Source organism: Plecotus auritus, assembly GCF_963455305.1.
Source record: "Plecotus auritus genome assembly, chromosome: 6".
NCBI classification, from domain to species: domain Eukaryota; kingdom Metazoa; phylum Chordata; class Mammalia; order Chiroptera; family Vespertilionidae; genus Plecotus; species Plecotus auritus.
Window position 1 is genome coordinate 114,964,112 of NC_137773.1, and position 27,296 is coordinate 114,991,407.

Consider the following 27,296-nt stretch of genomic DNA (forward strand, 5'->3'; position numbering starts at 1 on the left):
AGAAGTCTATAGATTCAATGCACTCCTTACTAAAATACCAACAGCATATTTTACAGATCTAGAACAAACTCTCTAAGAATTTATATGGAGCCAAAAAGACCCCACATAGCTGCAACAATCTTGAGAAATAAGAAGAAAGTTGGAGGGATCACAAAACTAGATATCAAGATATACTACAAAGCCACTGTTAAGCAAAACAGCCTAGTACTGGCACAAGAATAGGCATATAGATTTATGGAACAGAACAGAGAACCCAGAAATAGATCCAAGGCATTATGCTCAATTAATATTTAACAAAAGAGGCAAGAGCATATAATGGAGTCAAGACAGTCTCTTCAACAAATGGTGTTGGGAAAATTGGACAGATACATGTAAATAAATGAAATTAGACACCAACTTAGATGATACACAAGAGTAAACCCAAAATGGGTAAAATATTTAAATGTAAGTCACAAAACCATAAAAATCCTTGAAGAAAGCATAGGCAGCAAAATCTCTCATAGTAACACATTTATAGATATATTTCCCAGGGAAAGAGAAACAAAGGGAGAAAATAAACAAATGGGATGACATTAAAGTAAAAAGCTTCTGCTCAGCAAAAGAAACCAGCATCAAAATGAAAAGGGAGCTCACTGTACGGGAGAACATATTTGCCAATGATACATCTGATAAGGGGTTAATTTCCAAAACATATAAAGTACTCATGCAACTCAGCAAAAGGAAGACAAACAATCCAATCAAAAAATGGGCAGGAGACCTAAGTAGACATTTCTCCAAAGAGGACATACAGATGCCAAGAGACACATGAAACAATGCCCAAAGACACTGATCATCAGAGAGATGCAAATTAAAACGACCATGAGGTCCCACCTCACACCTGTCAGAATGGCTGCCACCAACCAATCAACAAAGGACAAGTGCTGGTGAGGATGTGGAGAAAAGGGAACCCTTGTGCACTGCTGGTGGGAATGCAGACTGGTGCAGCCTCTGTGGAGAACAGTATGGAGTTTCCTCAAAAAATTAAATATGGAATTGCCATTTGACCCAGTGATCCCACTTCTAGGAATATACCCTAAGAAACCTGAAACACCAATCAGAAAGAATATATGCACCCCTATATTCATAGCAGCACAATTGACAACAGCTAAGATCTGGAAACAGCCCAAGTGCCCATCAGTAGATGAGTGGATAAAAAAGCTGTGGTACATTTACACCATGGAATACTATGCAGCTGTAAAAAAGAAGGATCTCTTACCCTTTGGGACAGCATGGAGGGACCTGGAGAGTATTATGCTAAGTGAAATAAGCCAGTCAGAGAAAGACAAGTATCACATGATCTCACTCATATGTGGAATCTAAGTAACAAAATAAAGTGAACAGAGTGGACCCAGAGACATGGAGGCAGGGAACAGAGTGCGGAATCTCAGAGGGAAGAGATTAACCAAAGAGCTTGTAAGGTGGCTCAGTGCATTACCCATGGACAATAGTGGGAGGAATGGGAGTGGGGAAGAGGGTGGTCAATGGTGGAAAAAAGGGGACATTTGTAATACTTCCAACAATAAAGGTAAATTTTAAAAAGAGCATGTTTTCTTTTTAATCATGTATTTTCTTTTAAAAAAATATGTCTTTAATTCATGAAACTTACAAAACACCCCTTATTTATTGCTCTTAAAAGCACCTGCTTTCCCAGCCAAGACCTATATGAGGCCTCCTTTACCACTTATCTTTAAAGTAGTTGGTGCTTTAGCTGGAGCATATGATGAAATGATACAGATGATGCAGGTTAGCAACGTTTATCCATCATTTAAAAAAATGAGGTTATTAACACATTTTGGCCATGTAGGAGCGAGTGCTCCTGGGATAGTGATGCTTCCTCATGGAGGCCAAGGGCAGATGGCAGGCACTTTCGCCAGAGTCATCAGATTTGCAGATGCATGAAATAATAATAAAACTGGACATCAATACAGAACCAGGAACAATTGTGTGTGTGTGTGTGTGTGTTTTTACCAATTTTAATCTGGGTACCCCGAATTGTTTAATTGTCTTAATTAAATAAGCACTAAAATAAAAATCATAGAAAACAAGAGGGGACTGGATGTCCCTAAGCAATGAAGCCCACAACATTTTTACTTCTTTCTCCAGACAAAAAACTAAAAACAAATAACAAACAAACAAAAAACTTGTCCAGCCAGGGGCTAATCCATTTTCTACACTCATTATCATTCAGATGAGCCTTTTGAGAAACAAAGACGTGGGCCCAGCTCTTTCCAGGGCCTGAGACCCTTTCTTGTTTGATTCTACAAATAGAGAGGACCCTCTGGATCTAATTAAGAGACTCTCACCTGCCATAGCCACTCATTCAGGCCTCCGACATCCATGGAACGCGTGCGCTAAGCACTGCATTACACCAGGAGCCGTGCACACTGGGCCGCTCATAAAACCACACTCTTAATTAATCTTGTGATTTTTAATGATTTAATTCTTTTATTCAACGAGGCCTTATTAACAACCAAGTGCTGGGCTGCCCCGGGGGTGACGCACTGAGCTCAGGCTCTGCTCTCCTGCTCACATTCGAGTGGGGAGAGACATAAACAAGTGATTACTGTGTAACTAAGTCCCACCACCAAGGTGTGTACATGAGCATGTGTGTGCTTGCATGTGTGTGTCTGTGTGCACCAGGGTGCATGAGCACGTGTATGTATGTACGTGTGTACATGTGTGTGCCTGTGTATGTATGAGTGTGTGTGTGTGCATGACCATCCACATGGATGTGCATGAGTGCATGAGTGTGTATGCGTGAGCATGTGAGTTCTCTGTATAAGCACACGTGGGCAGGTATCTGTGTGCACTGATGTGAGCACATGTGCATGTGTGAACATGTGTGCATACAAGTATATACATGTGTGAGAGCATGTGTGTGTGAGTGTGTGAGCAAGTATATGCATGCATGTAAGTGTGTGTGTCTGTGTTACTAGAGTAAAATAGGAGCAGAGGGTCTAAGGCAGGGGTGGGCAAACTTTTTGACTCGAGGGCCACAATGGGTTCTTAAACTGGACCGGAGGGCCGGAACAAAAGCATGGATGGAGTGTTTGTGTGAACTAATATAAATTCAAAGTAAAGGATTGGAGGGGAGAGCAAGAGAACCCTCTGCTCTTTCGGCTCCGCGGGCCGGATAGAACAGCCGAACGAGCTGGATCCGGCCCGCGGGCCGTAGTTTGCCCACGGCTGGAGACTCTAAGGGGTGGGACTTGGGCTGAGTCTTGAAGGATCAGTGGGAGCTCCCAGGAGAGGGGGAGGGTACTCCAGGCCCAGGAGACAGCCGTGGGAAACATGTCCCCTCGGTAGACTGCACTCAGGGGAGGCTGCGAGGGTGGGGGACACCTGGAGGCTGGAGCGACAGAGAACGAGGAGTCATGTTGGGTGCTACGTAGGCTGAACCATATGAACTTGCCAATATTAGACTATTTTGACTTAAAAAATAGTGAATTGCTTGGGTTTCAATAATATTTCAAGGTGACATGATAATGAGTGAGTCATGAGGACATGAGCGGCATCTGTTATTGTTGTTACCATTCGCGTCCCCACTCTCCAGCTGCTCAGAAATCACTTCTCGGGGACACTCCAAGGACACAGGCAGGACCGTAATCTTGCGAGTGGGAGTGGGAACGCGCTCTGCAGGGTCACGCTGGAGAATGCCATTGGATGGCAATGAAGATAAAGCCCTGTCCTTCCCTGAACCCACATGCCCGCCTGTGCTGAGCCTGGGAGCCCTGTGTGTCTGTTATTCCCATTGCCGCCTGGGAACGCAGGGGGAGGGGGCACCTTCTGTGGCAGCAGCGCCTGGCGCATTCCTGTGACTCTTGGGGCCTGGTGACCCTCACCTAGAGAGGAGAGGTGAGGCCAGAGACTGGGTGTGGCCCCAGGAGTCACTTCCGTGTCAGAAGTCCTTGCTTTTTTTCCCATTTTAAGTTTGTAATGGAAGTTGTATATAAGATTACTTTATTCCTGCATCTTCTCAATTGTGTCTTCCTTGTATTTCCCCTTTTCCTTTCCTACTTGGCGAGATTTGGCTCTACATTCAAGGATCTTTTTGTGGTCTTTGTCCTGCTTTAGTCTAGTGATCATCACCTTGCTGGGGCGGATGCTGCATAAACAGTGGCACCGTTAGCTTTCCCCGTTGCACGTGTTCAGTGTACCTGGCATATGTCTTCCTGTAAACCGGGGCTACTTTGCCCATTTGCTGCCCTTTGTAATGTCCTCAGACAACCTGAGCTTCATCATCCTTTCGGATGGGCATGGATCCAACATCGTACTTCTGTCTCAGCTCTTTGGAAAGAGGAGATGACATAATCTTCCTGCAAATGTGGGAAGGTGTATTGAAATCCTTTTACGGTTCTTGCTTCGGTCAGAAGTCACAAAGGGATTGAACTTCATTTTGACCGCTGGCGTTCCTACGATGGCCGCGAGAGGGAAGAGACCCACACGCTGTTTTCGGTTCTGTAAGTTCACCAGAAGTCCTTGCTTTTCAATGTCAATGTTTTTGGCCTTAGGGAGGCGGGGAGGGAGGAGATAGTCAAGAAGCAGGATGGGGTGACCTCTCCTCTCCGCCTCCCGGGCAGACCCCCACCGGCTCCACAGTGCACGCTGGGCCCCCGCCACAGGAACGGAGCAGGCACTTGGAAACTACTTCCCATCAATGGTTGCATAAAGCTGTGTAACATCACATGATGAAGACATTCTCTTTGTTCCCCTAAAATGTGCACAGGAAGGAATGTGTAATCAAGAAATATAATATCACCGGGCCGGTGTGGCTCAGTGGTTGAGGGTCGACCTATGAACTAGGAGGTCATGGTTTGATTCCCGGTCAGGGCACATGCCCGAGTTGTGGGCTCCATCCCCAGTGTGGGGCATGCAGAAGGCAGCGGATCCATGATTCTCTCTCATTATGGATGTTTCTCTCTCCCTCTCCCTCTCTCTTCCACTCTGAAATCAATAAAAACATATTTAAAAAAAGAAACATAATTTTGTTGAAAGAGAAAACAACTCGAGTTATTTCATTAGGGATGAAGGGAACTCATCTCCAACAGAGTGGAAAGCAGAATTAATCACACCCGTAACCATGGAGACTTCAGCGGTCTCTCTCTTCCTGCAATCGTACGGGACTGTGGAATGCTCCCTGAAAACAATACTTCCTTGAAAGTTGGATTGAGTTTTAGAATTTATAAAACGCTAATTTCCTTCAAGGGTCTTTTCAGTTCATCTTTAAAAAAACACATGCTTTTATTGATGGGAGGGAGAGGGAGAGAGAAACATTAATGATGAGAGAGGATCCTGGATCAGCTGCCTCCTGCACGCCCCACCCTGGGGATCGAGCCCGCAACCCAGGCCTGTGCCCTGATCTCCTGGTTCATAGGTGGATGCTCAACCATGGAGCCACCCCAGACGGGCGGACTTTGATATCTTAAACTTCCTTTGTCGGAATAATTTATGGCTTTGAGTCTTTGCACAAGGCTCCTGGCCTCCACTGCGCTGAGCCTTCATACCATTGAAGAGCTTTCCTATGGCGTCCATGGGGCAAAGAGGCCACTGCTTGGAGGGGCCTGTGTCCGGCCAGGCCCATCAGCTCCAGCACACACACGCCCTGGAGGCCAGGAAGGGCGCAGCTGCCCGAGGCCTGTCCGAGTCCCAGGCCTGCGATGCAGGTGCTCAGGCTGCGGTCCAGCCCAAGGGAACGCTGCGCACGCCCCAGGTGCTGCCCAGAGAGGATGCGCCCCGTCGCCAGCAGCCGCGTGGGCCCTCTGTCATTTGGAAAAGACCATGTCAAATGCTCACAAAAGGGCTCCCGGCCCCTCTGCTCCGGGGTCTGTGCAGGGAGAGAAGGCGGATGCCGACTCAGTCCCGGCAGAGAACACACTCCCCTTCCCGTCATGGCCACAGAACAGTGTAGAACTGATAGGGAGGGACAGTGACCGAGGGTTGGCGATGCAGTTACAAGGAACAAAACGAGGCATTCTTTGATTCTCAATCCCTGTGAGTAGAAAACGGTCAGTACTTTGAGAGAGACGGTGGCGTGTCAAAATATGCCCCAGAGGTACCCGATGACGACATTTCTAGTAACAGTGCCGCCTAAAGTTCACCAGGACCTGGGGGGAGCCACCGCTGCTTCTCTGCAGCCACGTCCTTCCCAGGGCGAGGGCTAACTGGCAGAGCACACATTAAACCCGGAAGTTACTTTACCTTTTAAAAATGTGATTATGAAGGCATTTTTCTTTCTTTTTTTAAAAAAATATATTTTATTGATTTTTTACAGAGAGGAAGGAAGAGTGATAGATAGTCAGAAACATCGATGAGAGAGAAACATCGATCAGCTGCCTCTTGCACACCTCCTACTGGGGATGTGCCCACAACCAAGTTACATGCCCTTGACCGGAATCGAACCTGGGACCTTTCAGTCCGCAGGCTGACGCTCTATCCACTGAGCCAAACTGGTTTTGGCAGAAGGCATTTTTCTTACATTCATTTTAATCAATGCACTTATTCAGTATAAAGTGAAACCCAGTGGGCTTAGTTTTCTTCTTGCTTTTGAAATTCACTTCTAAAAGCAAACGTAGCACAGCTGCAGACTCGGTTATTTTAAAAATACGATTTTGTGTAATATGATACTATTTGCTTCGGCTCTGTAACTTACAGGCTTCCGCTGTGAGCTCCTTTCTGTATGCAATTCATTTAACACGCGATTCCTGTGTGCACTGCGCCCCAAAGAGCCATGGTAACAGCTCTAAGTAGCTGCAGGATTTCCAACCTGCCCCCAAGCAGAAGCAAGAACTGCCCCGGGCAGGGCTGCTCATCTGTGGCCGTGTCCCCGTCATTTGCGGAGACAATAAATCAGTGTCCATCGCTGGCGACACACTTGGCCCCTCTCCAGGTGGATTCTGTGTTGTCGCGCCGTCTCCAGGGAAGCCGTGTAGACGGAAGTGACATTCCAGATCTGTTTTCCTGTTACATTCTCTGTTTTCCACCTTTGCAGCTTCTGTGACGTTCCCACTGGCTGCGAGGGAGCCCTTTGTCTGGGCCACACAACGAGCTCACCCACTTAATCTCCCTCGGAGCACGCGAGCGCCCACACGTCGTGTTAATCGGCGGAACGCGGGCTGTGGCGTGTCCCATGCTGATTTGACGTTTCTATGGGAAAGCGGCTCCCGGTCCAGTGATGGATGCCTTGTTCCCGCAGAACAGCAGTCAGGATGGGGAGTGCCCTGGGGGACAGACGGAGGCGCTGGGAACGGGCAGCCCTGACGGCCATGCTCGTGCCGGACAAAGAATCGGCTCCGAGCGGATTAGCCACACTCGCCTCGTGGCGGCCAAAGCCTGTGCTCCTCGCGCAGCTGCAGAGCTCGCTCTCCTGGCGGTTCTGCGCCACCAGGAGATTTACTTTCCTCTCGCTCTCCCTGACCTCTCGCCTTCACACCTAGCTTTTTAAAAACATACTTTTATTGACTTCAGAGAGGAAGGGAGAGGGAGAAGAGAGAGAAACATCAATGATGAGAGAGAATCATGGACCGGCTGCCTCCTGCACGCCCCACACTGGGGGTTGAGCCTGCAACCCCGGTGCCCTGACTGGGACTAGAACCTGACCTCCTGGTTCATAGGTCAACACTCAACCACTGAGCACCTCCTGGGGGCAGGTTGGAAATCCTGCAGCTACTTAGAGCTGTTACCATGGCTCTTTGGGGCGCAGTGCACACAGGAATTGCGTGTTAAATGAATTGCATACAGAAAGGAGCTCACAGCGGAAGCCTGTAATTTACAGAGCCGAAGCAAATAGTATCATATTACACAAAATCATATTTTTAAAATAACCGAGTCTGCAGCTGTGCTACGTTTGCTTTTAGAAGTGAATTTCAAAAGCAAGAAGAAAACTAAGCCCACTGGGTTTCACTTTATACTGAATAAGTGCATTGATTAAAATGAATGTAAGAAAAATGCCTTCATTGTTTTTTTACTATGAATTAATTTTCAATTATAAGTATTTTTTCTGAATCATTTGATATTATAATATGATTTCCCCCTTTATTTTGTTAATAAGATGATTTTTTTTCATTTCTTTTTTAAAAAATTTATTTTATCTTATTGATTTTTTTACAGAGAGAAAGGGAGAGGGATAGAGAGTTAGAAACATCGATGAGAGAGAAACATCCATCAGCTGCCTTCTGTACACCCCCTACTGAGGATGTGCCCACAACCAAGGTACATGTTCTTGACTGGAATCGAACCTGGGACCCTTGAGTCCGCAGGCTGACTCTCTATCCAATGAGCCAAAACGGTTAGGGCCCATTTCTTTAATAAATGTGTTAGTTTGGGTTCTTAAGAAGCAAATATCAAGAAGGGGGTAGACGTGCAGACATTTATTGGGGGAGATAGCTGTGAGGGGTAAGTGGAAGCGGGAGAGAGACCCCAGGGTCTGGCACGGGTCTAAGTGTGAGCCTGAAATGGACTCATCAGTTCCTCTTGCAATCCTTGGCCAGACCAGCCCTAGGGCCCCAGGCCCCGGGACCAGGCTGTTCTGACCCCTGTGCACCTGGAGGGGGACCCACTCATGGCTGCTGCATCCCCAGAAAGCCTACAAGTTGTTTCATGTCTCAGTTGGCGGTCTTGTCAGAGAGAGACGCCTGCAGATGTCGTTGCACTGTGCATGCTGGTGGTTGAAGAAGTAAGAGATGCCCCTTTTCCCGAAGTTGGTGGTGACCTCTCTGCGGCCCAGCGAGTGGATCTGGGGGTCCATCAGGTAGAGCAGCCCCTTCCCGTCGCTGGTCACCCAGCCTGCGGAGAAGCACGTGTCTGAGGACCAGGCCTTTGGGGCGTCCGCGACGCGTCCCAGAGAAAGAGTTACATGCTTAACAAAACACAGAAAGCCCAGCCGTCCTGGGCTTCACGTGTAATAAAGTTCTGCTGAGCAACTGGGTGTTACGTGCGCCAATGATGGCTTGAAGGAGAATTGAATATTGGATAATTAAAACTGTCTCCTATCGCATACCCAAAGGAATGGTTTTCAAGGCCCTGGAGAGCAATAAAATGCACCTGCATCACGACTAAAAGCACAGGACTGACTCTTTCGTGGTTCACACGTTTCTTTGATGCCTCCATCATTCATGCGCATCTTCATTTGTGTGAGAAACAGTCAGCGAGAGCAGATCCTGTACAGAGCCCAGTGCTCGGCCCCGGGCCTGCGATGGACAAGCTTGTTGCCACCTGAGTGCTCGCGGGGCTAACACTGTGGACGGGGCAGGTGGCTAAGTGGCCTGAGTAAGTATAACACATGAGTGAGAAAGCGTGAGGACAGGCACTGTGGGGGACAGAGAGGACCAGGGTGGTCATAGGAATAATGGTAATAAATCTCATGTATCAGTGAAACAAGCTTGAGCCCGAACCGGTGTGCTCAGTGGATAGAGCGTCAGCCTGCGGACTGAAGGGTCCTGGGTTCGATTCCCAGTCAGGGCACATGCCCGGTTGCGGGCTCGATCTTCATCAGGAGGCAGCCGATTAATGATTCTTTCTCATCATTGGTGGTTCTATCTCTCTCTCCCTCTCCCTTCCTCTCTGAAATCAATAAAAATATTTAAAAAAAGCAAGTGCAGAGTATTGGCTAATAAATTCTGATAAATAATAATCGGGATGAACAGAAACAAAATTAAGACATGAATGCAGAGAACGTAAAGGAAGTCAGATTGAAGTACACGCAGCTCTGTCCCCTGAGGAGGCCAAGCAGGTCCCAGAGCTCCTGCTCTGCTTCGAAGCGGGGCGGCTGAACCTGAGCTCCCGCCTCAGGGTGCCTGCAGCCATGCACAGCACTAGAGGTGAAGGCGGAGGGAGGAAAGTGGGAGGATTTTCACTCGGAAACTTAGAAAGTGGGTGTGTGTGGCAGAGGACTCAGCCTCACAGAAGGGGAGCCCCATCTCTTCATGGATGAGTTGACATCTTAGAGACTTGCAGAAGTCTCGAGGTATCCTTTTCAGGCAGTATTTACTCCCTAGAGTCAAATTGATCAATTAATTAAATTTTTTTAAAGCCAAGTCACGTTTCATTTGTGTGTGTGTTTTTTTAAATCGGTGATGCACATTTGTTTATTTATTTTAAATATTTTTTAAAAATTGATTTCAGAGAGGAAGGGAGAGGGAGATAGAGATAGAAACATCAATGATGAGAGAGAATCATTGATCGGCTGCCTCCTGCACGCCCCACACTGGGGACTGAGTCCACAACCCAGGCATGTGCCCTTGACCGGAATTGAACCCAGGAGCCTTCTGTCCGCAGGCCGACACTCTAGCCACTGAGCCAAACCAGCCAGGGCTCAAATTGATTAATTTAATTCCAAGCAGGCACTGCACAATCTGTTAAAGAGGGATGGGTACAGGTAGTTGCAAAGCCTCACACTGACATGTAAACAACACTACAAAGGAAGAGGAAGCTCCTGCTGCACGTACCTTGTAAATCTACGACGACATCCTGGTGGTTGGAAACCTCGTAAGAAAAGTGGCTTTAAGCCAAGCCGCATTTGGTGGCTTTGTACACTGTCTTCACCACTTTCGTGTTATTGGATAATTTTACAAACTCCCCTAGTATGTAAGGCTCCACACTGACACATACTTTTATCATCTCGTCCTCTAAAATCTGAAAAACAGAAGTGGGAGGCCGTGTGACATATGGTGAGGGCACGGGCGTGGCACGGGCGATGGATCTGTGAACCTCGGCTTTGCCGCTCAGGAGATTGATGACTGGACCTGGCTCGCTTATTTGCATGTGAAGTGCGTCACATCAATGGAACACCATAGAACAGGGTGGGCAAACTTTTTGACTCGAGGGCCACAATGGGTTCTTAAACTGGACCGGAGGGCCGGAACAAAAGCATGGATGGAGTGTTTGTGTGAACTAATATAAATTCAAAGTAAAGGAGTGGAGGGGAGAGCAAGAGAACCCTCCGCTCTTTCGGCTACGAGGGCCGGATAGAGCAGCTGAACCGGCCAGATCCGGCCCAGGGGCCGTAGTTTGCCCACGGCTGCCATAGAACCTACAGTTATTCTTCTTTCACTGAAATGCTTGTGTCAAACTTGGGCCATGATGCTTCTTTTTTATTTTTAAAAAATATATCTTTAATGATTTCAGAGAGGATGGGAGAGGGGGAGAGAGAGAGAAACATCAATGATGAGAGAGAATCATGGATAAGCTGCCTCCTGCACGCCCCCTACTGGGGATCAAGCCAGAAACCTGGGCCTGTGCCCTTGACTGGAATTGAACCCATGACCTTTCAGTGTGCAGGCCAACCTCTATCCACTGAGCCACACCAGCCAGGGCTCATCATTGATGTTTCTATCTCTCCCTCTCCCTTCTTCTCTGAAATTAATAAAAATATATTTTAAAAAAGGAAATCTAACCTAATAGGTGTCTATGGGCCTGTTTCCCCCAGCCCTGGCTTCTTTCCTCTCACCAGCAGCACTGTGGACGGGACGTAGAAGATCTGGGTTGGGATCTTTTGCTCATAAATTCGCTTGTTGAATTCCGTCATGTAGTGCTGGGCGGTCACCTGATGCTCCACATCAGAGAAGTGCAGCCACAGCGCCTTCAGCTCCTTATATGCCTTCCCAACGTACCTACTGTTAAATAGAACCACCAGGTGACCTTCCCAAGGAGGCGGCCTCCCCGCGTCCCGGATCCATGCACCGTCCTCACCGGCTGCCCCCCGCCCCGCCCTCTGGGCAGGTGTCCAGGGTTCATGCTCTGGTCCACACCTGGGCTGCCTCATCTCTGGCCTAAGATGGTTGTCCTGCCTTTTTTGCAGGCTCATTCGTTTACTCAAAGTGTGGCTTTAAGAGTTGAACTAGACTTTTCACCAGCATTTAAATATTCTTTCTAAATCCTCGCTCAAGGATGTTTAAAAAAGTTGATATTTTTATTGATTTCAGAGAGGAAGGGAGAGGGAGAGAGATAGAAACATCGATTATGAGAGAGAATCACTGATCAGTGCCTCCTGCATGCCCCCCACTGGGGATCGAGCCTGTAACCTGGGCCTGTGCCCTGACCTCCTAGGTCATAGTCAATGCTCAACCACTGAGCCACGCCGGCCGAGATAATCATCCCTTTTACATGAATGATGTCGATCAGTACCTTCCCAGCGTTTCTTCTTGATGGAGATAATGAACCCAAAAGGGGTTTCTCTGTCTGCCCATCTTTGTCAACTTCAGGTAGTCCTCCAGGTATACAGCAGTCTCCTGGGCCGTCCACAGTTCCGATTTCTTGGAATATTTCAACAAAAGAGCATCTGTGAAAAACAGATCAGATGAAAACAGACCTAGGCTCCTACCTATGCCAGGATGGCACAGTTATGAATACAGTTGAAATGGCTCAGGGCCTAATTCAGCTGATCTGAAATCTTCAGCTTCTGTATACGTTTCTCAAAGGTTAGCCTCTTCCATGGAGACTAATAAAAGTTAGTGAAGTACAATAAACAAGCAGAGCTTCACTAATAAGACAAAGACTAGCCTTTGATTCACAGAATCTTGTTTGTGGCGGCAACATGAAGATAAGGCCAGGGTTTCAGGATGAAAGGAGAGGAGAATAAAGGGCTATTTATTTATTTTTAAATAAATTTTTATTGATTTCAGAGAGGAAGGAAGAGGGAGAGAGAGAAACATCAATGATGAGAGAGAATCACTGATCAGCTGACACCTGCACGCCCTCTACTAGGGACTGAGCCCGAAACTCAGGCATGTGCCCTGACCGGGAATTGAACCATGACCTCCTGGTTCATAGGTCGATGCTCAACCACTGAGCCACACCAGCCGGGCTAAACAGGGATACCTCAGAGACATCCTGGAACACGTGCTACAGGCTTGCATCTTCTTCTGATAACCTGGGGGCTCCAGGTAACGGGCTCTTACCTATGCCAGGTGCTATGGACAGAAATACATATCAACACTTTACCTCAGAGGTCCCTGGCATTCCAGGGATCCTAGATTACATGTTAAAGCACACCCTCATCTTCTCTTCCTTGTTTTGTTTAATTTGGAAAAACCCAATAATTACTTGAGAAAATATAGCTACTGTACAAAGATATGAACTCACCTGAAAAAGGGAAAGATATGAAGAAATAAGGACCATCTTCACCTTGAAGAATGAAGAACAGCCTAGCCAACCTGGCTTAGTGGTTGAGTGTCGACCTATGAACCAGGAGGTCATGGTTCAATTCCCGGTCAGGGCACATGCCTGGGTTTTGGGCTCCATCCCCAGTGTGGGGCTTGTAGGAGGCAGCCGATCCAGGATTCTCTCTCATCATTGATGTTTCTATCTCTTTCTCCCTCTCCCTTCCTCTCTGAAATCAATAAATCCTATCTAATAAAGAGGGAATATGCTAATTGATGCTCACCCCATCACAAAAGATGGCAGCGCATACAGCCAATAAGGAGGGAATATGCTAATTGACTGCCACACCCTCAAAAATGGCTGCACCCAGAGCCATAAGATGGCGGCGCCCAGTCCCCTCACCCTGCCAGGCCGCCTGCCTCCAGAGTCCCCCAGTCCCCTCAGCCCCCTAGCCACCCAGGGCCGCGCAAGGCTCAGATAACCAGGGCTGGCCGAGGCTTGCGCTGCCGGCAGTGGCAGCAGCAGAGGTGTGATGGGGGCGATGCCTTCCCCTGATCGACAGGTCACCTCCAGAGCCATGTACCCACCTCCTGGGGCCATGCACTCACCTCCGGGGAATGCACTAACCTCCGGGGCCATGCACCCACCTCTGGGGCCATGCACTTACCTCCAGGGCCGTGCACCCACCTCTGGGGCCATGCACTCACCTCCGGGGCCATGCACCCACTTCTGGGGCCAGGCACCCACCTCCGGGGCCATGCACTCACCTCTGGGGCCATGCACTCACCTCTGGGGCCATGCACCCACCTCTGGGACCATGCACTCACCTCCGGGGCCATGCACTCACCTCTGGGGCCATGCACCCACCTCTGGGACCATGCACTCACCTCCGGGGCCATGCACTCACCACTGGGGCCATGCACTCACCTCCGGGGCCATGCACTTACCTCTAGGGCCAGGCACCCATCTTCGGGGTCATGCAACCACCTCCGGGGCCATGCACTCACCTCCGGGTCCATGCACTCACCTCTGGGGCCATGCACTCACCTCTGGGGCCATGCACTCACCTCCGGGGCCATGCACCCACCTCCGGGGCCATGCACTCACCTCCGGGGCCATGCACTCACCTCCGGGGCCATGCACCCACCTCTGGGGCCATGCACCCACCTCCGGGGCCATGCACCCACCTCTGGGGCCATGCACTCACCTCTGGGGCCATGCACTCACCTCCTGGGGCCATGTACCTGTCACAGGCTGTGTTTTTCCGTATGCCTGGTGCAGCTGGCTGGGCTTAAACAGCCTCTGGAGCAGCCAGTCATGTGTCACGCCCGCCAGGAGTCGTTCCAGGTCATGGGGCTGCAGTGTGCGAGCCTCGAGCATCTCTTGCCGAGTCTCTCACGCCAACAACATTAAGGAACTCCCGCTGGATTTCAGGAAGGACCAGGGCTTGCCCCCCTCAGAGGACCCGCTTGACGCAGTGGGCGGTCTCCACCTGCGACCCCAGGAGGAGCTGGAGCTCCCGCTGCCACTGAGGCTGAGCACTTGGGCGGGCTTGTTCCCCTCCTCTGTGGTGGTGCAGGCCTCGTGGCTCCTGGAGGCAGGGGGCAGCCTCGGAGCACAGGGCCTGGGGCAGCCACGCGGTCCGGTGGGGTCCAGCAGCTGTCCCCCCTTGTCCACGGTGGAGGCATCGGGCTCCACCTCCTGCTCTTGGACAGGGCCCCCGCTGTGTCCTGATTCCAGATGTTGAACGGGCCACGGTGACGTGGCAGGGTGACGTGCCATTGCAGAGCTTGCGCCCAGAGAATTGCCCAGGACTCCATGGGATTCAACGGCTTCTTCTGGGGTTCCCCAGGAGGGGCTCCTTTAAATGCAGGGCCTGCTCCTTGTGTGCATCCTGCTCCCAGCTCCTCTCCAGACCTGTGTGCGGCATTGCCACTGACTGCTGGAAACTCATCCATTATCTCAAAGGTTTCTTCTTGAAATGAAGGCTGTGTGGCCACACTCTGGGGCCAACGGGAACCAGAAGACCCAAATGCAGACCCCAGTGAGGGCCTGGGGTGAGCAGAGGCACCTCCAGGGCCCGTGGCTCTGCCTGCCCGCCTTGCCTCTGGGCCTCCCTCTGCCAGCCCTGCCCCGGAGGGCACGTGAGCGCCCGCCCTTGCCTCTGGGCCTCCCTCTGCCAGCCCTGCCCCGGAGGGCACGTGAGCGCCCGCGGTGCTCCCAGGAGGGCAGGTGGCTGAGGGCGTGTGGCTCCGAGAGGACTCGGAAGGGCGCCGGGAAAGAGAAACCTTGAAGCTCCGAAGACAGAGCACGCGCAACTGCGCTGTTCCCATGGCTGCCCGGCTCTCCTGCCCCGGCAACAGGCCCCCTAGTGTCCATAGGGCGTTCCCTGCCGGGCGCTTGACTGGGTGATCTGTTGTCCACGTGGGTGTCCACTTCCTCCCAGCTGGAGGAGAAGCTATGTCTGGACAGCCTGTTCCAGGGACTGGTGCTCCGGCTGCCACTCAGAGCAGCGTCCCCGCTGCCATGGACTTGCGACGCAGCCTTGGTCTCCACGTCTGGGTCCAGGGAGACGCGGAATATATCCTAATGGATCCAGTCCCTCCTCCCCACCCGCTGGGGCGCCTCCAGACTCCTCTCAGCTGCCTGGGAGGGAGACAGTCCCCTGCCTGTTTGGAGGCACAGCCCGTCCTCAGCACTCGCGGTGTCTGGGCCCCGTGTGTCTGTTTTCAGTGCCGTGATGCAGATGCCCGTTTTTGGATCCTTCTGTTCATTTTTCTTGTTTCCACAGATGCTTTCAAACGCCCCACACACCGAGGTGTGGTGCTGGGCATGGGCCTGGAGGACCGTCGGGAAGGCCATGTGCCCCAGCAGGAGGGGCCTGTCCAGTCCATGCATGAAGCACGCAGGGACGTATGCCCTGTCTTCCGAACTTGGGAAGCTCTGAACTGGTAGCAGGTCCTTCACCTGCACGATCCCATGCATGCTCTCCCGAGAGAGCGTTGCCTGCTCTGGGGCTGCGGCCGCCGCGCCAAAGGCATACGGCTTCCCCACAGCCTCACGGCAGAGCCGGAGGGCGGCGTGGCCCGGCCCCGTGTCCCCGTGGAGCCTGCAGTGCACCGTGCAGAGGCTGAATGCGGCCCTGAGGAAGCTGTGCAGCCCCTGCCTCCCGGGCACCTGCTCATCCCCGCGCTGGGTGAGGAGGCCGATTTCAAATGCCTCTCTGGCGTCGTGCAGACACGCCGTCTGCATCCCAGGGAGACAGGTGCCGGCACTGGCGTAGGACAGCAGGCACGTGCCCCGGATATTCTGGGAAAACACCAAACACAAAGGTAGACATGGAGTTGGAAACTGCAGGTGAAGCAGGAAAAACTTCTCATTCCTGGAGGACAGCCGTGAGAAATGTGGAAAAATAAACTCTGTGTGTGGGACACCACGGGCCACAGACATCCTGGGGAAAATACACAATCGAACATTGAAGAACCTGAGGTCTTGTCTGGCCGGCGTGGTTCAGTGGGTGAGCGTCGGCCTGTGAACCAGGAGGTCATTGTTCAATTCCCAGTCAGGGCACATGCCCAGGGTGCGGGCTACATCTCCAGTGTGGGGCATGCAGGAGGCAGCCCATCAATGACTCTCATCATTGATGTTTCTATCTCTCTCTCTCCTTCCTCTCTGAAATCAATAACATTATATCCTATCTAATAAAGAGGGAATATGCAAATTGACTGTCATGCCGTAAAAAGATGGCTGCACCTGCAGTAGAGGCGGGGATCCTGTAACACAAGATGGCTGCACTCACAGCTGAGGCTGAGTTCCCTTAACGAGCCTTAATGAGCAATCAGCAGGGACCTGAGGCTGTGTGATGCTGGGCCAGGGCAGGGGACCTGAGTCTGTACCCCCTGCCTGGTGGGGCTTGACAGGGGACCTCAGGGCATGCCCCCGGCTCGGCAGTGCCCGGGCACTGAGCCAGGGGATCTGAGGCCGCGCCCCCCGCCCAGTGGGGCTTGACAGGGACCTCAAGGCGTGCCCCCTGCCCAGGCCGGGGGACCTGAGGCTGCGCCCACCACCTGGTGGGGCTTGATGGGGGACCTCAAGGTGCGCTCCCTAGCCCGGGCCAGGGGACCTCAGGCCACGCCCCCTACCCCAGTGTCAGGCCAGGCAACCTGAGGCTGCACCCCCCACCCAGCGGGGCTTGATGGGGATGGGGCCGGCCATGTCTGGATCAAGCCCAATGGGGGGGTGGCCGGCCGGGTCTGGATCTCACGCTATTTCGAGGTGCACGTGGGTGGGCGGGGACTTGACTCTGGGTCCTGCGCCCCAGACTCTGACAGGAGGAAGATTTTCATATACATTTTACTAATTTTCTTTCATCTCTGACACTTCTATTATAGAGAAAGGGCAAATAGCAATATTAAAATATTCCCTCTAATTAATTCCCTCTTAATGTGCATGAATTTCATGCACCGGGTCACTAGTTTATATATAAAAAAAGAACCTGAGGTCTTTCTGGTGATGGGGAGGAGGGCCAGGAGGTCTGAGTGGCTGCTAAGAGCTGCCTACGAACCACTCCTCCCAGAGCCCCAGACTCTTTGATTAAAGGTGTTCCTTACATTTGTTGCTGTTGTTGGTTTTAGCAAGTCTATATGCGGGACATGGACATGAAAGCTTCTCTATGCAAATAAAGTTGCTGTGTTTAAATATGCTTTATTCAATAATAATCAACATGATAGGCTAGTGCTTCCACACCCCCCTGTGCATTTCAGTCACCTGAGCAGGGTTGAGGGAGGGGCCCGGGAAGGTGTGTTTTAAAAAGGCTCCTATGGCCAGGCCAGCGCACTTAGTGGTTAGAGCATCTGCCCACACACTGAAGGGTCTCAGGACACGTACCTGGGTTGCAGGTTTGATCCCCAGCCCCATTCGGGGCACATGCAGGAGGCAACCAATCCATGTGTCTCTCTCACATCGATGTTTCCCTCACTCTCTCCCTTCCACTCTCTAAAAATCAATGGGAAAAATGTCCTCAGGTGAGGATTAACAAACAAACAAACAAACAAACAGTCAATCAATCAATCAATCAATCAAACAACAGGCTGCGAGGGCGATTCCGGGTCCTGGGGACACTGCTCCGGAGCAGATGGCACCGGGGCCTCCAGCTGGATTAAGGGAGCCCCCACCAGGATGGCACCACCTGCCCCATACACCTCCCACACAGCATCTGACCGTGTTATCCGACCAGGCCCGTCCCTCCCGCCTCCTCACCATGGCTGTGAGCACGAAGAGGGGCGTGTAGGGGCTAAAGGCGGCGGCCAGCTTGCAGGCTTCAGCGGCCAACAGCAGGCGGTGGGCACAGTCCCTCATCAGGCCCTGGAAGAGAGTGGGGGCCACGGGCCGTGCCCACAGTTGTTCATCCATCAGCCAAAGACAGACCGTGACCCCCGTGGGCCCCTCCCCGCCGTTTCTCTTCCAGATTCCTGGGGATGCCCCAGCTGCCAGCAAACTGTTTCAGAGCTGTGCCCAGAGAGGGGCTGTCCCCCCGCCCCCAAGCCCAGCCTCCTGTCCAGGCCACGTGGGCAAGGCTCAGGTGCCAGTGGCTTCCTCCCCACAGACCCCCTGGAGGGACTAGGTCCACTTCGCAGCCACGTTGATGGCTGGCTTCTGAGTCATTCTCGGTGGAGAGCCCTTAAATTTACGGTCTCATGGCAATCAAGGTCCCCATTTGTTCTGGAAACACGTACTGCTTGTCTCTGTGCGTCAGGCACTGTGTTAGGCACAGGGACACGCAGAGAGCCTGCTACGGACTGCCTTCCTGCTGAGGGAGGGGATCAGACACCCAGCGTAGGTAAGATGCTTGTAGCGAGGGGCCCGGGGAGGAGGGACAGAGCCCTGCGCTGTTTGTCCGAAAGCAAGAGCAGCAGCTAGAATTCCGATTCCGATCGCTGCCAACAGCTGTGTCCTCACGTGTCATAGCGCTGAGCGTCGTGACTGCTGTCACTCAGGACTTAACGGAGTTGGCAACATCAGGGATCCTATACAGATCTCACTTTCCACCCGGCCAGCGTGGCTCAGTGACTGAGCGTTGACCTATGAACCAGGAGGTCAGGGTTCGATTCCTGGTCAGGGCACATGCCCAGGTTGCGGGTTCGATCCCCAGTGTGGGGCTTGCAGGAGGCAGAAGATCCATGATTCTCTCATCATGGATGTTTCTCTCTCTCCCTCTCTCTTCCTCTCTGAAGTCAATAAAAACATTTTTTAAAATCTCCACTTCCATGCAGGACGGAGCAGGTCACTGTCCCCACAGCCGCCAGCTCAGACCCACTGGGACACCCTCCTCACCAGTCTGTCATGTCACCTCTGTGTTCACCCAGCTTCTAATCCCAGTGTGTGTGATTGTGTGTACGTGCGTGTGCATGTATACACCTGTCTGTGCAGGCATATGTGTGTGGGCACACATGCATGCATGTGTACATGGGTGCACATGTACACACCTCTGTGTGCATGCGGGCATGTGTGGACATGTGTGCCTCTGTGTGTGCAGGCATGTGTGTGGGCACATGTGCATGCATGCAGGTGGGTCTCTGTGTGCAGACATGCGTATGTGTGGACATGTGTGCAGTTGCACACACATGTCTCTCTGTGTGCAGGCATGTGTGCATGTGTACTCATGTGTCTCTCTGTGGGCACATGCACATGTGTACATGTGTCTGTGCAGGCATGTGTATGGGCACGCATGCGTGTGTACACATGTCTCTGTGTGCGTGCAGTGAGCAGATGAGAAACGTGCATGCTGTATGCTAGTGGCGGTGGCCACACTGGGGGGTGTGGGGTCAGTATTTGTACTTCAAACTGCCTCCCCTGGGAATGTCTGCCAGTTCGAAGGCTCTGGGACCTCCTGGCCGAGCAGACTGAGCGCAAACTGCTGGGAATTGCCATCGACTAGCTGCACACTTGCTGCCCAGAAGGCTTCAGTGACTTGCGCCCCAGCCCCTGGGACTCCTTTCTTTCATGTGGGAGTCAGTATCTGCCATGCCCGGGGCTCAGTTGGTTGGAGTGTCATCCTGTACCCCCAAGAGGTTGTGGGTTTGATTCCTGGTCAGGAGACATGCCCAGGTTATGGGTTCGATCCCCAGTCTGGGCACGTATAGGAGGCAACCTGATCGATGTTTCTCTCTCACGTCGATGTTTTTTTCTCTCCCTTCCTCTATCTCTAAAATCAATTTAAAATAACTTATCCTCGGGTAAGGATTAAAAATATATATTAAAAAATACCGGTTCATAAAGCTGTTTATGCTGGAGCTCTGCAGGCCTGAAGGTGGAGGCGGGACATGTGGACGCTCTTACCTGTTGCTCCCTTGTTGCTGATCAAACTGCTCAGGATGTCCTTGGCTTTTAAAAGTTTCCCTGAAAAGAAGCACACAGATGCCACGCAGTCAGCTCTGAGCAAATGCTTTACACACAATCTACCCTGAACACGTCACAGCAGGGGCCACGGCCACAGGGAACGCTCTGTGTCTGTCTAACATCAACACCGTCATTACATACAAGAGGGAGAAGGACAGGACTCTCAAGAGTTGGGAAGGTGGGACGTCGTGTCTGACATGACGATCAGGCTCGTGCATAAGAAGGACAGATCACGGATCCCGACCTCTGCGTGAGCGTGGCATTCCTCCCGTGGGACAGCGTCGCGGGCGAGCTGGGCTGACTGCAGGATTCACTATCAGGAAGAGTTCTTAGGGGCGTGGGAGGTTCTTTCTAAACTTCCCACTTGTGCTGCCATGTAGTAAGCGGGAAACATGACCATTTACTGTCTCATCCGCCCCTCATCCAGCCCCTGGGACGTCTCATGTCATCGAAGTGACTTTGGCTCCCTCTGCCTGGGGCACAGTGGCCTCCTGACCCATCCTGGAACCTGTCCGGCCAGTTTGCCCTCCACTCTGTGTGCTTGCATCACTCTGGACTGGAATCTGTTTATCCTAAACCTCTGTAAGGCTCCACCCCGCTCCTCAGCCCCTGCTCGGATGTGACTATCGCTAAGGCCTCCCGGCCTCGGTTCCATTGCACACCGTGCCCCCCTGGTGCTAAGCTATGTCCCCGAAGCAGGTCACACACGCTGTTCTGTGGGGGGCCTGCCAGCTCCTCACCAAAGGCTGGGACTCACGTTTCTTCCTTCTCCTCTAGCTAAGCTGTCCCCGGGGACCTGCTATGACCAAACCAGTAAATTCATGTTCGTTCCCTGCTCTGCCCTGTGCTTTAAGCAGACTATTTTTTAAAATGTATATTTTTATTGATTTAAGAGAGGAAGGGAGAGGGAGAGAGAGAAACATCCATGATGAGAGAGAATCAGGAATTGGCTGCCTCCTGCACGCCCCACACTGGGGATCGAGCCTGTAACCTGGGCATGTGCCCTGACGGGAATTGAACCGTGACCTCCTGGTTCATAGGCCGATGCTCAGCCATTGAGCCACGCTGGCTGGGCTGGGCAGACTACTCTTAAGCCACGTGTTTCTCGTGTTTATTTCTGTCCTTTCCTGGGTTTTAGGGTGCCGTGTTCCCTGATTGCTGTCTGTGCTATGCCCTTGCGTGCTGCTTGTGAATTGTGACCTCAGGCGCCTCTGGCAGGTGGTCCCTACCCCCCACTCCCCCGCCCGCCCCCGGCCCTGTGCACACTTATCTGGAGCCCAGGTTTGCACGCACCCTTCTGGGCCCTGGACATTTCAGTCCTGATCTAGTTTTTCCTCAATTGTTTGGTGGGATTCTAGTGGAGAGGGCAAACTCAGACTCCACATGCACATTTGGCACAGACATGGCGGTTTTACTTCTTTCGGGGGATTTTTTTGGCTTCCACCCAATGCGGGGCAGCCTGCATGCCTCCCTGTCACGTGGCGGGCGGCTGGGGGCTGTGCAGACCTTGAAGGATCCCAGCTTCTGCAGGTGTTTCACGCCTCGTGGGCCCATGGCTCTGTCTCTGTCCTGCACAGAGTGGGGCTGGCCTTCCCTGGGACCAGACCACGTGTCTCAGCATCTGCTGCTCTGACTGAACCTGCCGTGTCTCAGGTGCTTGGACGTCTAAGTCACTATATCTGTGGCTGGGGGAAGGTCCACACGTGCAAGCCTCCGTGTGGAGGGAGCTGAGTGGGACCTTTAACTGGTGGGAGAGGTGTAACTCCAAGTGTCTGGGAGCGGGGCGGGCCCAGGGCAGCCCCTCTGACCCGACCCCCACCACATTGACCGCTGGGCCTCTGGGTTGTATTTCAGGTGGACGCCAGGAAGGGCGGGTCCGGGGACAACAAGAGGACGTGCTGTCACCTCATATCACACTATCCCTGTCACCCTGTGACAATGCATAACTCCCACCTCTGCACGGGTTCCTGAGGCCGAGGATGGAGCCTGCAGCCAGGACAGCGCCTCCTCGGTCCCTGCGGGACGCCCAGGCAGGTGCAGCCCCAGAGACGTTAGGGGCAAGCGTTGGACATAAGCACCAAACACTGGGCTGTGAGGTCTCTCAGGCGCCTCTGAGAGTGTCCTCGAGGCAAAACAGCCCAACTGTCGGGGAGTAAGATGGGACTCTCATCCCAGACATGGCCTGTGAGCCCTGCCCTGAGGCCCCCACGCTGGGACATGGCCTGTGGGCATGGTGCCTGAGGCCCCCATGCTGGGACACGGCCTGTGAGCCCTGCCCTGAGGCCCCCACGCTGGGACATGGCCTGTGAGCCCTGCCCTGAGGCCCCCACGCTGGGACATGGCCTGTGAGCCCTGCCCTGAGGCCCCCATGCTGGGACATGGCCTGTGAGCCCTGTGCCTGAGGCCCCCACGCTGGGACACGGCCTGTGGGCCCTGTGCCCGAGGCCCCCACGCTGGGACACGGCCTGTGGGCATGGCTCCTGAGGCCCCCACGCTGGGACACGGCCTGTGGGCATGGCTCCTGAGGCCCCCACGCTGGGACACGGCCTGTGGGCATGGCTCCTGAGGCCCCCACGCTGGGACACGGCCTGTGGGCCCTGTGCCCGAGGCTCCCACGCTGGGACATGGCCTGTGGGCATGGCTCCTGAGGCCCCCACGCTGGGACACGGCCTGTGGGCATGGCTCCTGAGGCCCCCACGCTGGGACACGGCCTGTGGGCATGGCTCCTGAGGCCCCCACGCTGGGACACGGCCTGTGGGCATGGCTCCTGAGGCCCCCACGCTGGGACACGGCCTGTGGGCCCTGTGCCCGAGGCCCCCACGCTGGGACATGGCCTGTGGGCATGGCTCCTGAGGCCCCCACGCTGGGACATGGCCTGTGGGCATGGCTCCTGAGGCCCCCACGCTGGGACACGGCCTGTGGGCATGGCTCCTGAGGCTCCCACACTGGGACACGGCCTGTGGGCCCTGTGCCCGAGGCCCCCACGCTGGGACACGGCCTGTGGGCCCTGTGCCCGAGGCCCCCACGCTGGGACACGGCCTGTGGGCCCTGTGCCCGAGGCCCCCACGCTGGGACACGGCCTGTGGGCATGGCTCCTGAGGCCCCCACGCTGGGACACGGCCTGTGGGTCCTGCGCCTGAGGCCCCCACGCTGGGACAGGCCCCCACACTGGGACACGGCCTGTGGGTCCTGCGCCTGAGGCCCCTATCCTGGCCGTCACCAGACAATTCTCTATGGAGCACAGCTCTACAGAGACAGGACAGAAATAGCAAAACCAAACAACAAACAAAAGCAAACAGTTAGCCTGGCTGGCATGGCTCAGTGGTTGAGTATCGACCTATGAACCAGGAGGTCATGGTTCAATTCTCAATCAAGGGGTCAGGGAACAGGCCTGGGTTGCAGGCTCAATCCCCATTGTGGTTGTGCAGGAGGCAGCCAGTCAATGATTCTCTCTCATCATTGGTGTCTCTCTCTCTCCCTCTCCCTCCCTCTCTGAGATCAATAACAATATACTTTAAAAAAGGCAGAAGTTAGGCCGCGTAAAGCAAAGCAGTCGGCGCATCTACTCCCCATGGGACCCCACCCCCACGGGACCCCACCCCCATGGACCCCACCTTCACGGGACCCCACCCCCACGAGACCCCATCCCACAGGACCCCACCTCCACGGGATCCACCCCCATCCCCACACCACTCCATAGCAGTGCTATGCACCACAAAGGTGCCACACCAGCTGTGTCCCTACAGGGCTCTCCCCACGCAGCACAGCGTGGGGGTCCCTCAGATCCGACATGCTATAAAATGCCACAGATCAGGGACACAGAAAGGTAGGGACTTTTTCTAAGGTCAACACTGTCCCTGCCATCCCTCTAGCAGAGTAAATAAGGAGACATGGGCACATGGAGGTCCAGCTGCGTGCATGGGGACTGAGGGCCTGGCGTGTGGAAAGCCCGCGGCCTGTCCCAGCAGCTCAGCCTTCTCTGCAGCCAGTATTGCCCGGGGTGGTGGTGAGTGCAGCTCCTTGTCAAAGACAACGAAGTGAAGGCATCAACCTCCCAAAGACCAGGGTTATCCAGACCACAGCCACAGCACAGCCACAGCCACAGCACAGCACAGCACAACCACAGCCACAGCCACAGCTATGCCACAGCCACAGTCACAGCCACAGCCACAGCCACAGCTATGCCACAGCCACAGTCACAGCCACAGCCACAGCCATGGACAGCTACAGCCACAGCATAGCACAGCCATAGCACAGCACAGCCACAGCCACAGCCACAGCACAGCACAGCACAGCCACAACCACATCCATGCCACAGCCACAGCCACAGCACATCCACAGCCACAGCCATGCCATAGCCACAGCCACAGCCACAGCACAGCCATAGCAGAGCCACAGCAGAGCCACAGCCATAGCCACAGCCTCAGCCACAGCCACAGCACAGCCACAGCACAGCACAACCACAGCCACATCCATGCCACAGCCACAGCACAGCCACAGCCACAGCAAGCCACATCCACAGCACAGCCACATCCACAGCACAGCCACAGCCATGCCATAGCCACAGCCACAGCCATAGCACAGCCATGCCACAGCCACAGCCATAGCAAGCCACAGCCACAGCAAGCCACAGCCACAGCCATGCCACAGCCTCAGCCACAGCCACAGCACAGCCACAGCACAGCCACAGCCACAGCACAGCCATGCCACAGCCACAGCCATAGCAAGCCACAGCCACAGCAAGCCACAGCCACAGCCATGCCACAGTCACAGCATAGCCACAGCACAGTCACAGCACAGCCACAGCACAGCCACAGCTACATCCATGCCATAGCCACAGCCACAGCCACAGCCACAGCACAGCCACATCCACAGCACAGCCACAGCAACAGCCTCAGCCTCAGCCACAGCACAGCCACAGCCACATCCATGCCACAGCAACAGCCACAGCCACAGCACAGCCACAGCACAGCCACAGCCATGCCACAGCCACAGCCACAGCACAGCCACAGCACAGTCACAGCCATGCCATAACCACAGCCACATACACAGCACAGCCATATCCACAGCACAGCCACAGCCATGCCACAGCCATAGCCACAGCCACTGCATAGCCACAGCACAGCCACAGCCACAGCCACAGCACAGCCACAGCCAGGCTCCTCTCTGGGGAGGCAGCTCCCACTGGTTCTTGATTCTTTCACTCATGGACATGAGAGTGGTGGCCATATGTTTCTAACCCTCACGTTGTCGGGAATTAAAGACTAACTGAGAGCCTGTGGAGGGGACCCCACTGGGCCGGCCCCTCCCCTCAGCCCTCTGTAACCCCAAAGTTACAGACGAGCCTCCCTCTCTATTCCACTCACAGGGACAGGAGGGAAACACGCGCTTTAAGTAAATTGGGGACAGTGCCCATGTCCCATGTCCCATGTGTGTGGCGGGAACCGCAGTTACTCCGTGTGCTTGTCAAGGGCCCTCCAGCAAGGAGCCGGGCCCCAGAGAAGAAGAATTTTAACCTGATGCTTACAGGCTCCTGCTCAAAGTGCAGCGATGCAGGCCCCTCTGTCTGACAGCAGTGGGACGGCTTTGTAGGAGACAAAAGCTCCAACTACACTGAGTGACCAGATTATTATGATCTCTGAATGCATAATAACCTGGCCACTCAGTGTGTATGTGTGTGTGTGTGTGTGTGTGTGTGTGTGTGTGTGTATATATATATATATATATATATATATATATATATATATATATATATTAGAAGCCCAGTGCACGAAATTCGTGCACACCCCCCTCTGCCAAATTTCGTGCACCGGGCCTCTAGTACAGAATAATATTGCACCCTCTCCAATCTGGGATCCCTCAAGGGCAGTTGGACATCCCTCCCACAATCCAGGACTGCTGGCTCCCAACTGCTCACCTGCCTGCCTGCCTGATTGTCCCTAACTGCTTCTGCCTGCCAGCCTGATCACACCCTAACCACTCCCCTGCCAGCCTGATTGATGCCTAACTGCTCCCCTGCTGGCCCGATTGCCCCTAACTGTCCTCCCCTGCTGGCCCGGTCACCCTATCTTCCCTCCCCTGCTGGCCTGGTCACCCCCAACTGCCCTCCCCTGCAGGCCTGGTCACCCCTAACTGCCCTCCCCTGCAGGCCTGGTCACCCCCAACTGCCCTCCCCTGCTGGCCTGGTCACCCCCAACTGCCCTCCCCTGCAGGCCTGGTTGCCCCTAACTGCTCTCCCCTGCTGGCCTGGTTGCCCCTTAACTGCTCTCCCCTGCAGGCCTGATCCCCCCCAACTGCCCTCCCCTGCAGGCCTGGTCACCTCCAACTGTCCTCCCCTGCAGGCCTGATTGCCCCCAACTGCCCTCCCTTGCAGGCCTGGTCCCTCCCAACTGCCCTCCTTTGAAGGCCTGGTCACCTCCAACTGTCCTCCCCTGCAGGTCTGGTTGCCACCAACTGCCCTCCCCTGCAGGCCTGGTCCCTCCCAACTGCCCTTTCCTGAAGGCCTGGTCACCTCCAACTGTCCTCCCCTGCAGGTCTGGTTGCCACCAACTGCCATCCCCTGCTGGCCTGATCGCCCACAACTGCCCTCCCTGCAGGCCATCTTTGGTGGCCATCTTGTGTCCACATGGGGGTGACCATCTCGTGTGTTGGAGTGATGGTCAATTTGCATATTACCTCTTTATTATATAGGATATTAGAGGCCCGGTGTATGAATTCGTGCATGGGTGGGGTCCGGCCAGCCTGGCCAGGGGAGGGGACATGGG

At 53.6% G+C, this 27,296-nt stretch overlaps 1 protein-coding gene and 1 pseudogene across 2 annotated transcripts in view; both read right to left on the reverse strand.

The window, feature by feature from the left end:
• Positions 1–3,999: 3,999 nt before the first annotated feature.
• Positions 4,000–4,470, reverse strand: LOC308251877 (large ribosomal subunit protein uL24-like; annotated as a pseudogene). Its single transcript has one exon. The product of its transcript is annotated as a large ribosomal subunit protein uL24-like (transcript).
• Positions 4,471–8,632: 4,162 nt separating this feature from the next.
• ALPK1 (alpha kinase 1) overlaps positions 8,633–27,296 on the reverse strand; it is a gene marked incomplete at both ends in the record, with an annotated part of 33,903 nt that continues 15,239 nt past the window's right edge. Inside the window, 13 exon segments of the mRNA XM_080675495.1 lie at positions 8,633–8,820; positions 10,482–10,536; positions 10,540–10,668; positions 11,483–11,645; positions 12,160–12,313; positions 14,379–14,529; positions 14,533–14,864; positions 15,137–15,405; positions 15,407–15,720; positions 15,724–16,443; positions 18,394–18,498; positions 18,870–18,892; positions 20,473–20,532. Of these exon segments, the coding sequence (XP_080531621.1) occupies positions 8,633–8,820; positions 10,482–10,536; positions 10,540–10,668; positions 11,483–11,645; positions 12,160–12,313; positions 14,379–14,529; positions 14,533–14,864; positions 15,137–15,405; positions 15,407–15,720; positions 15,724–16,443; positions 18,394–18,498; positions 18,870–18,892; positions 20,473–20,532 (2,663 nt within the window).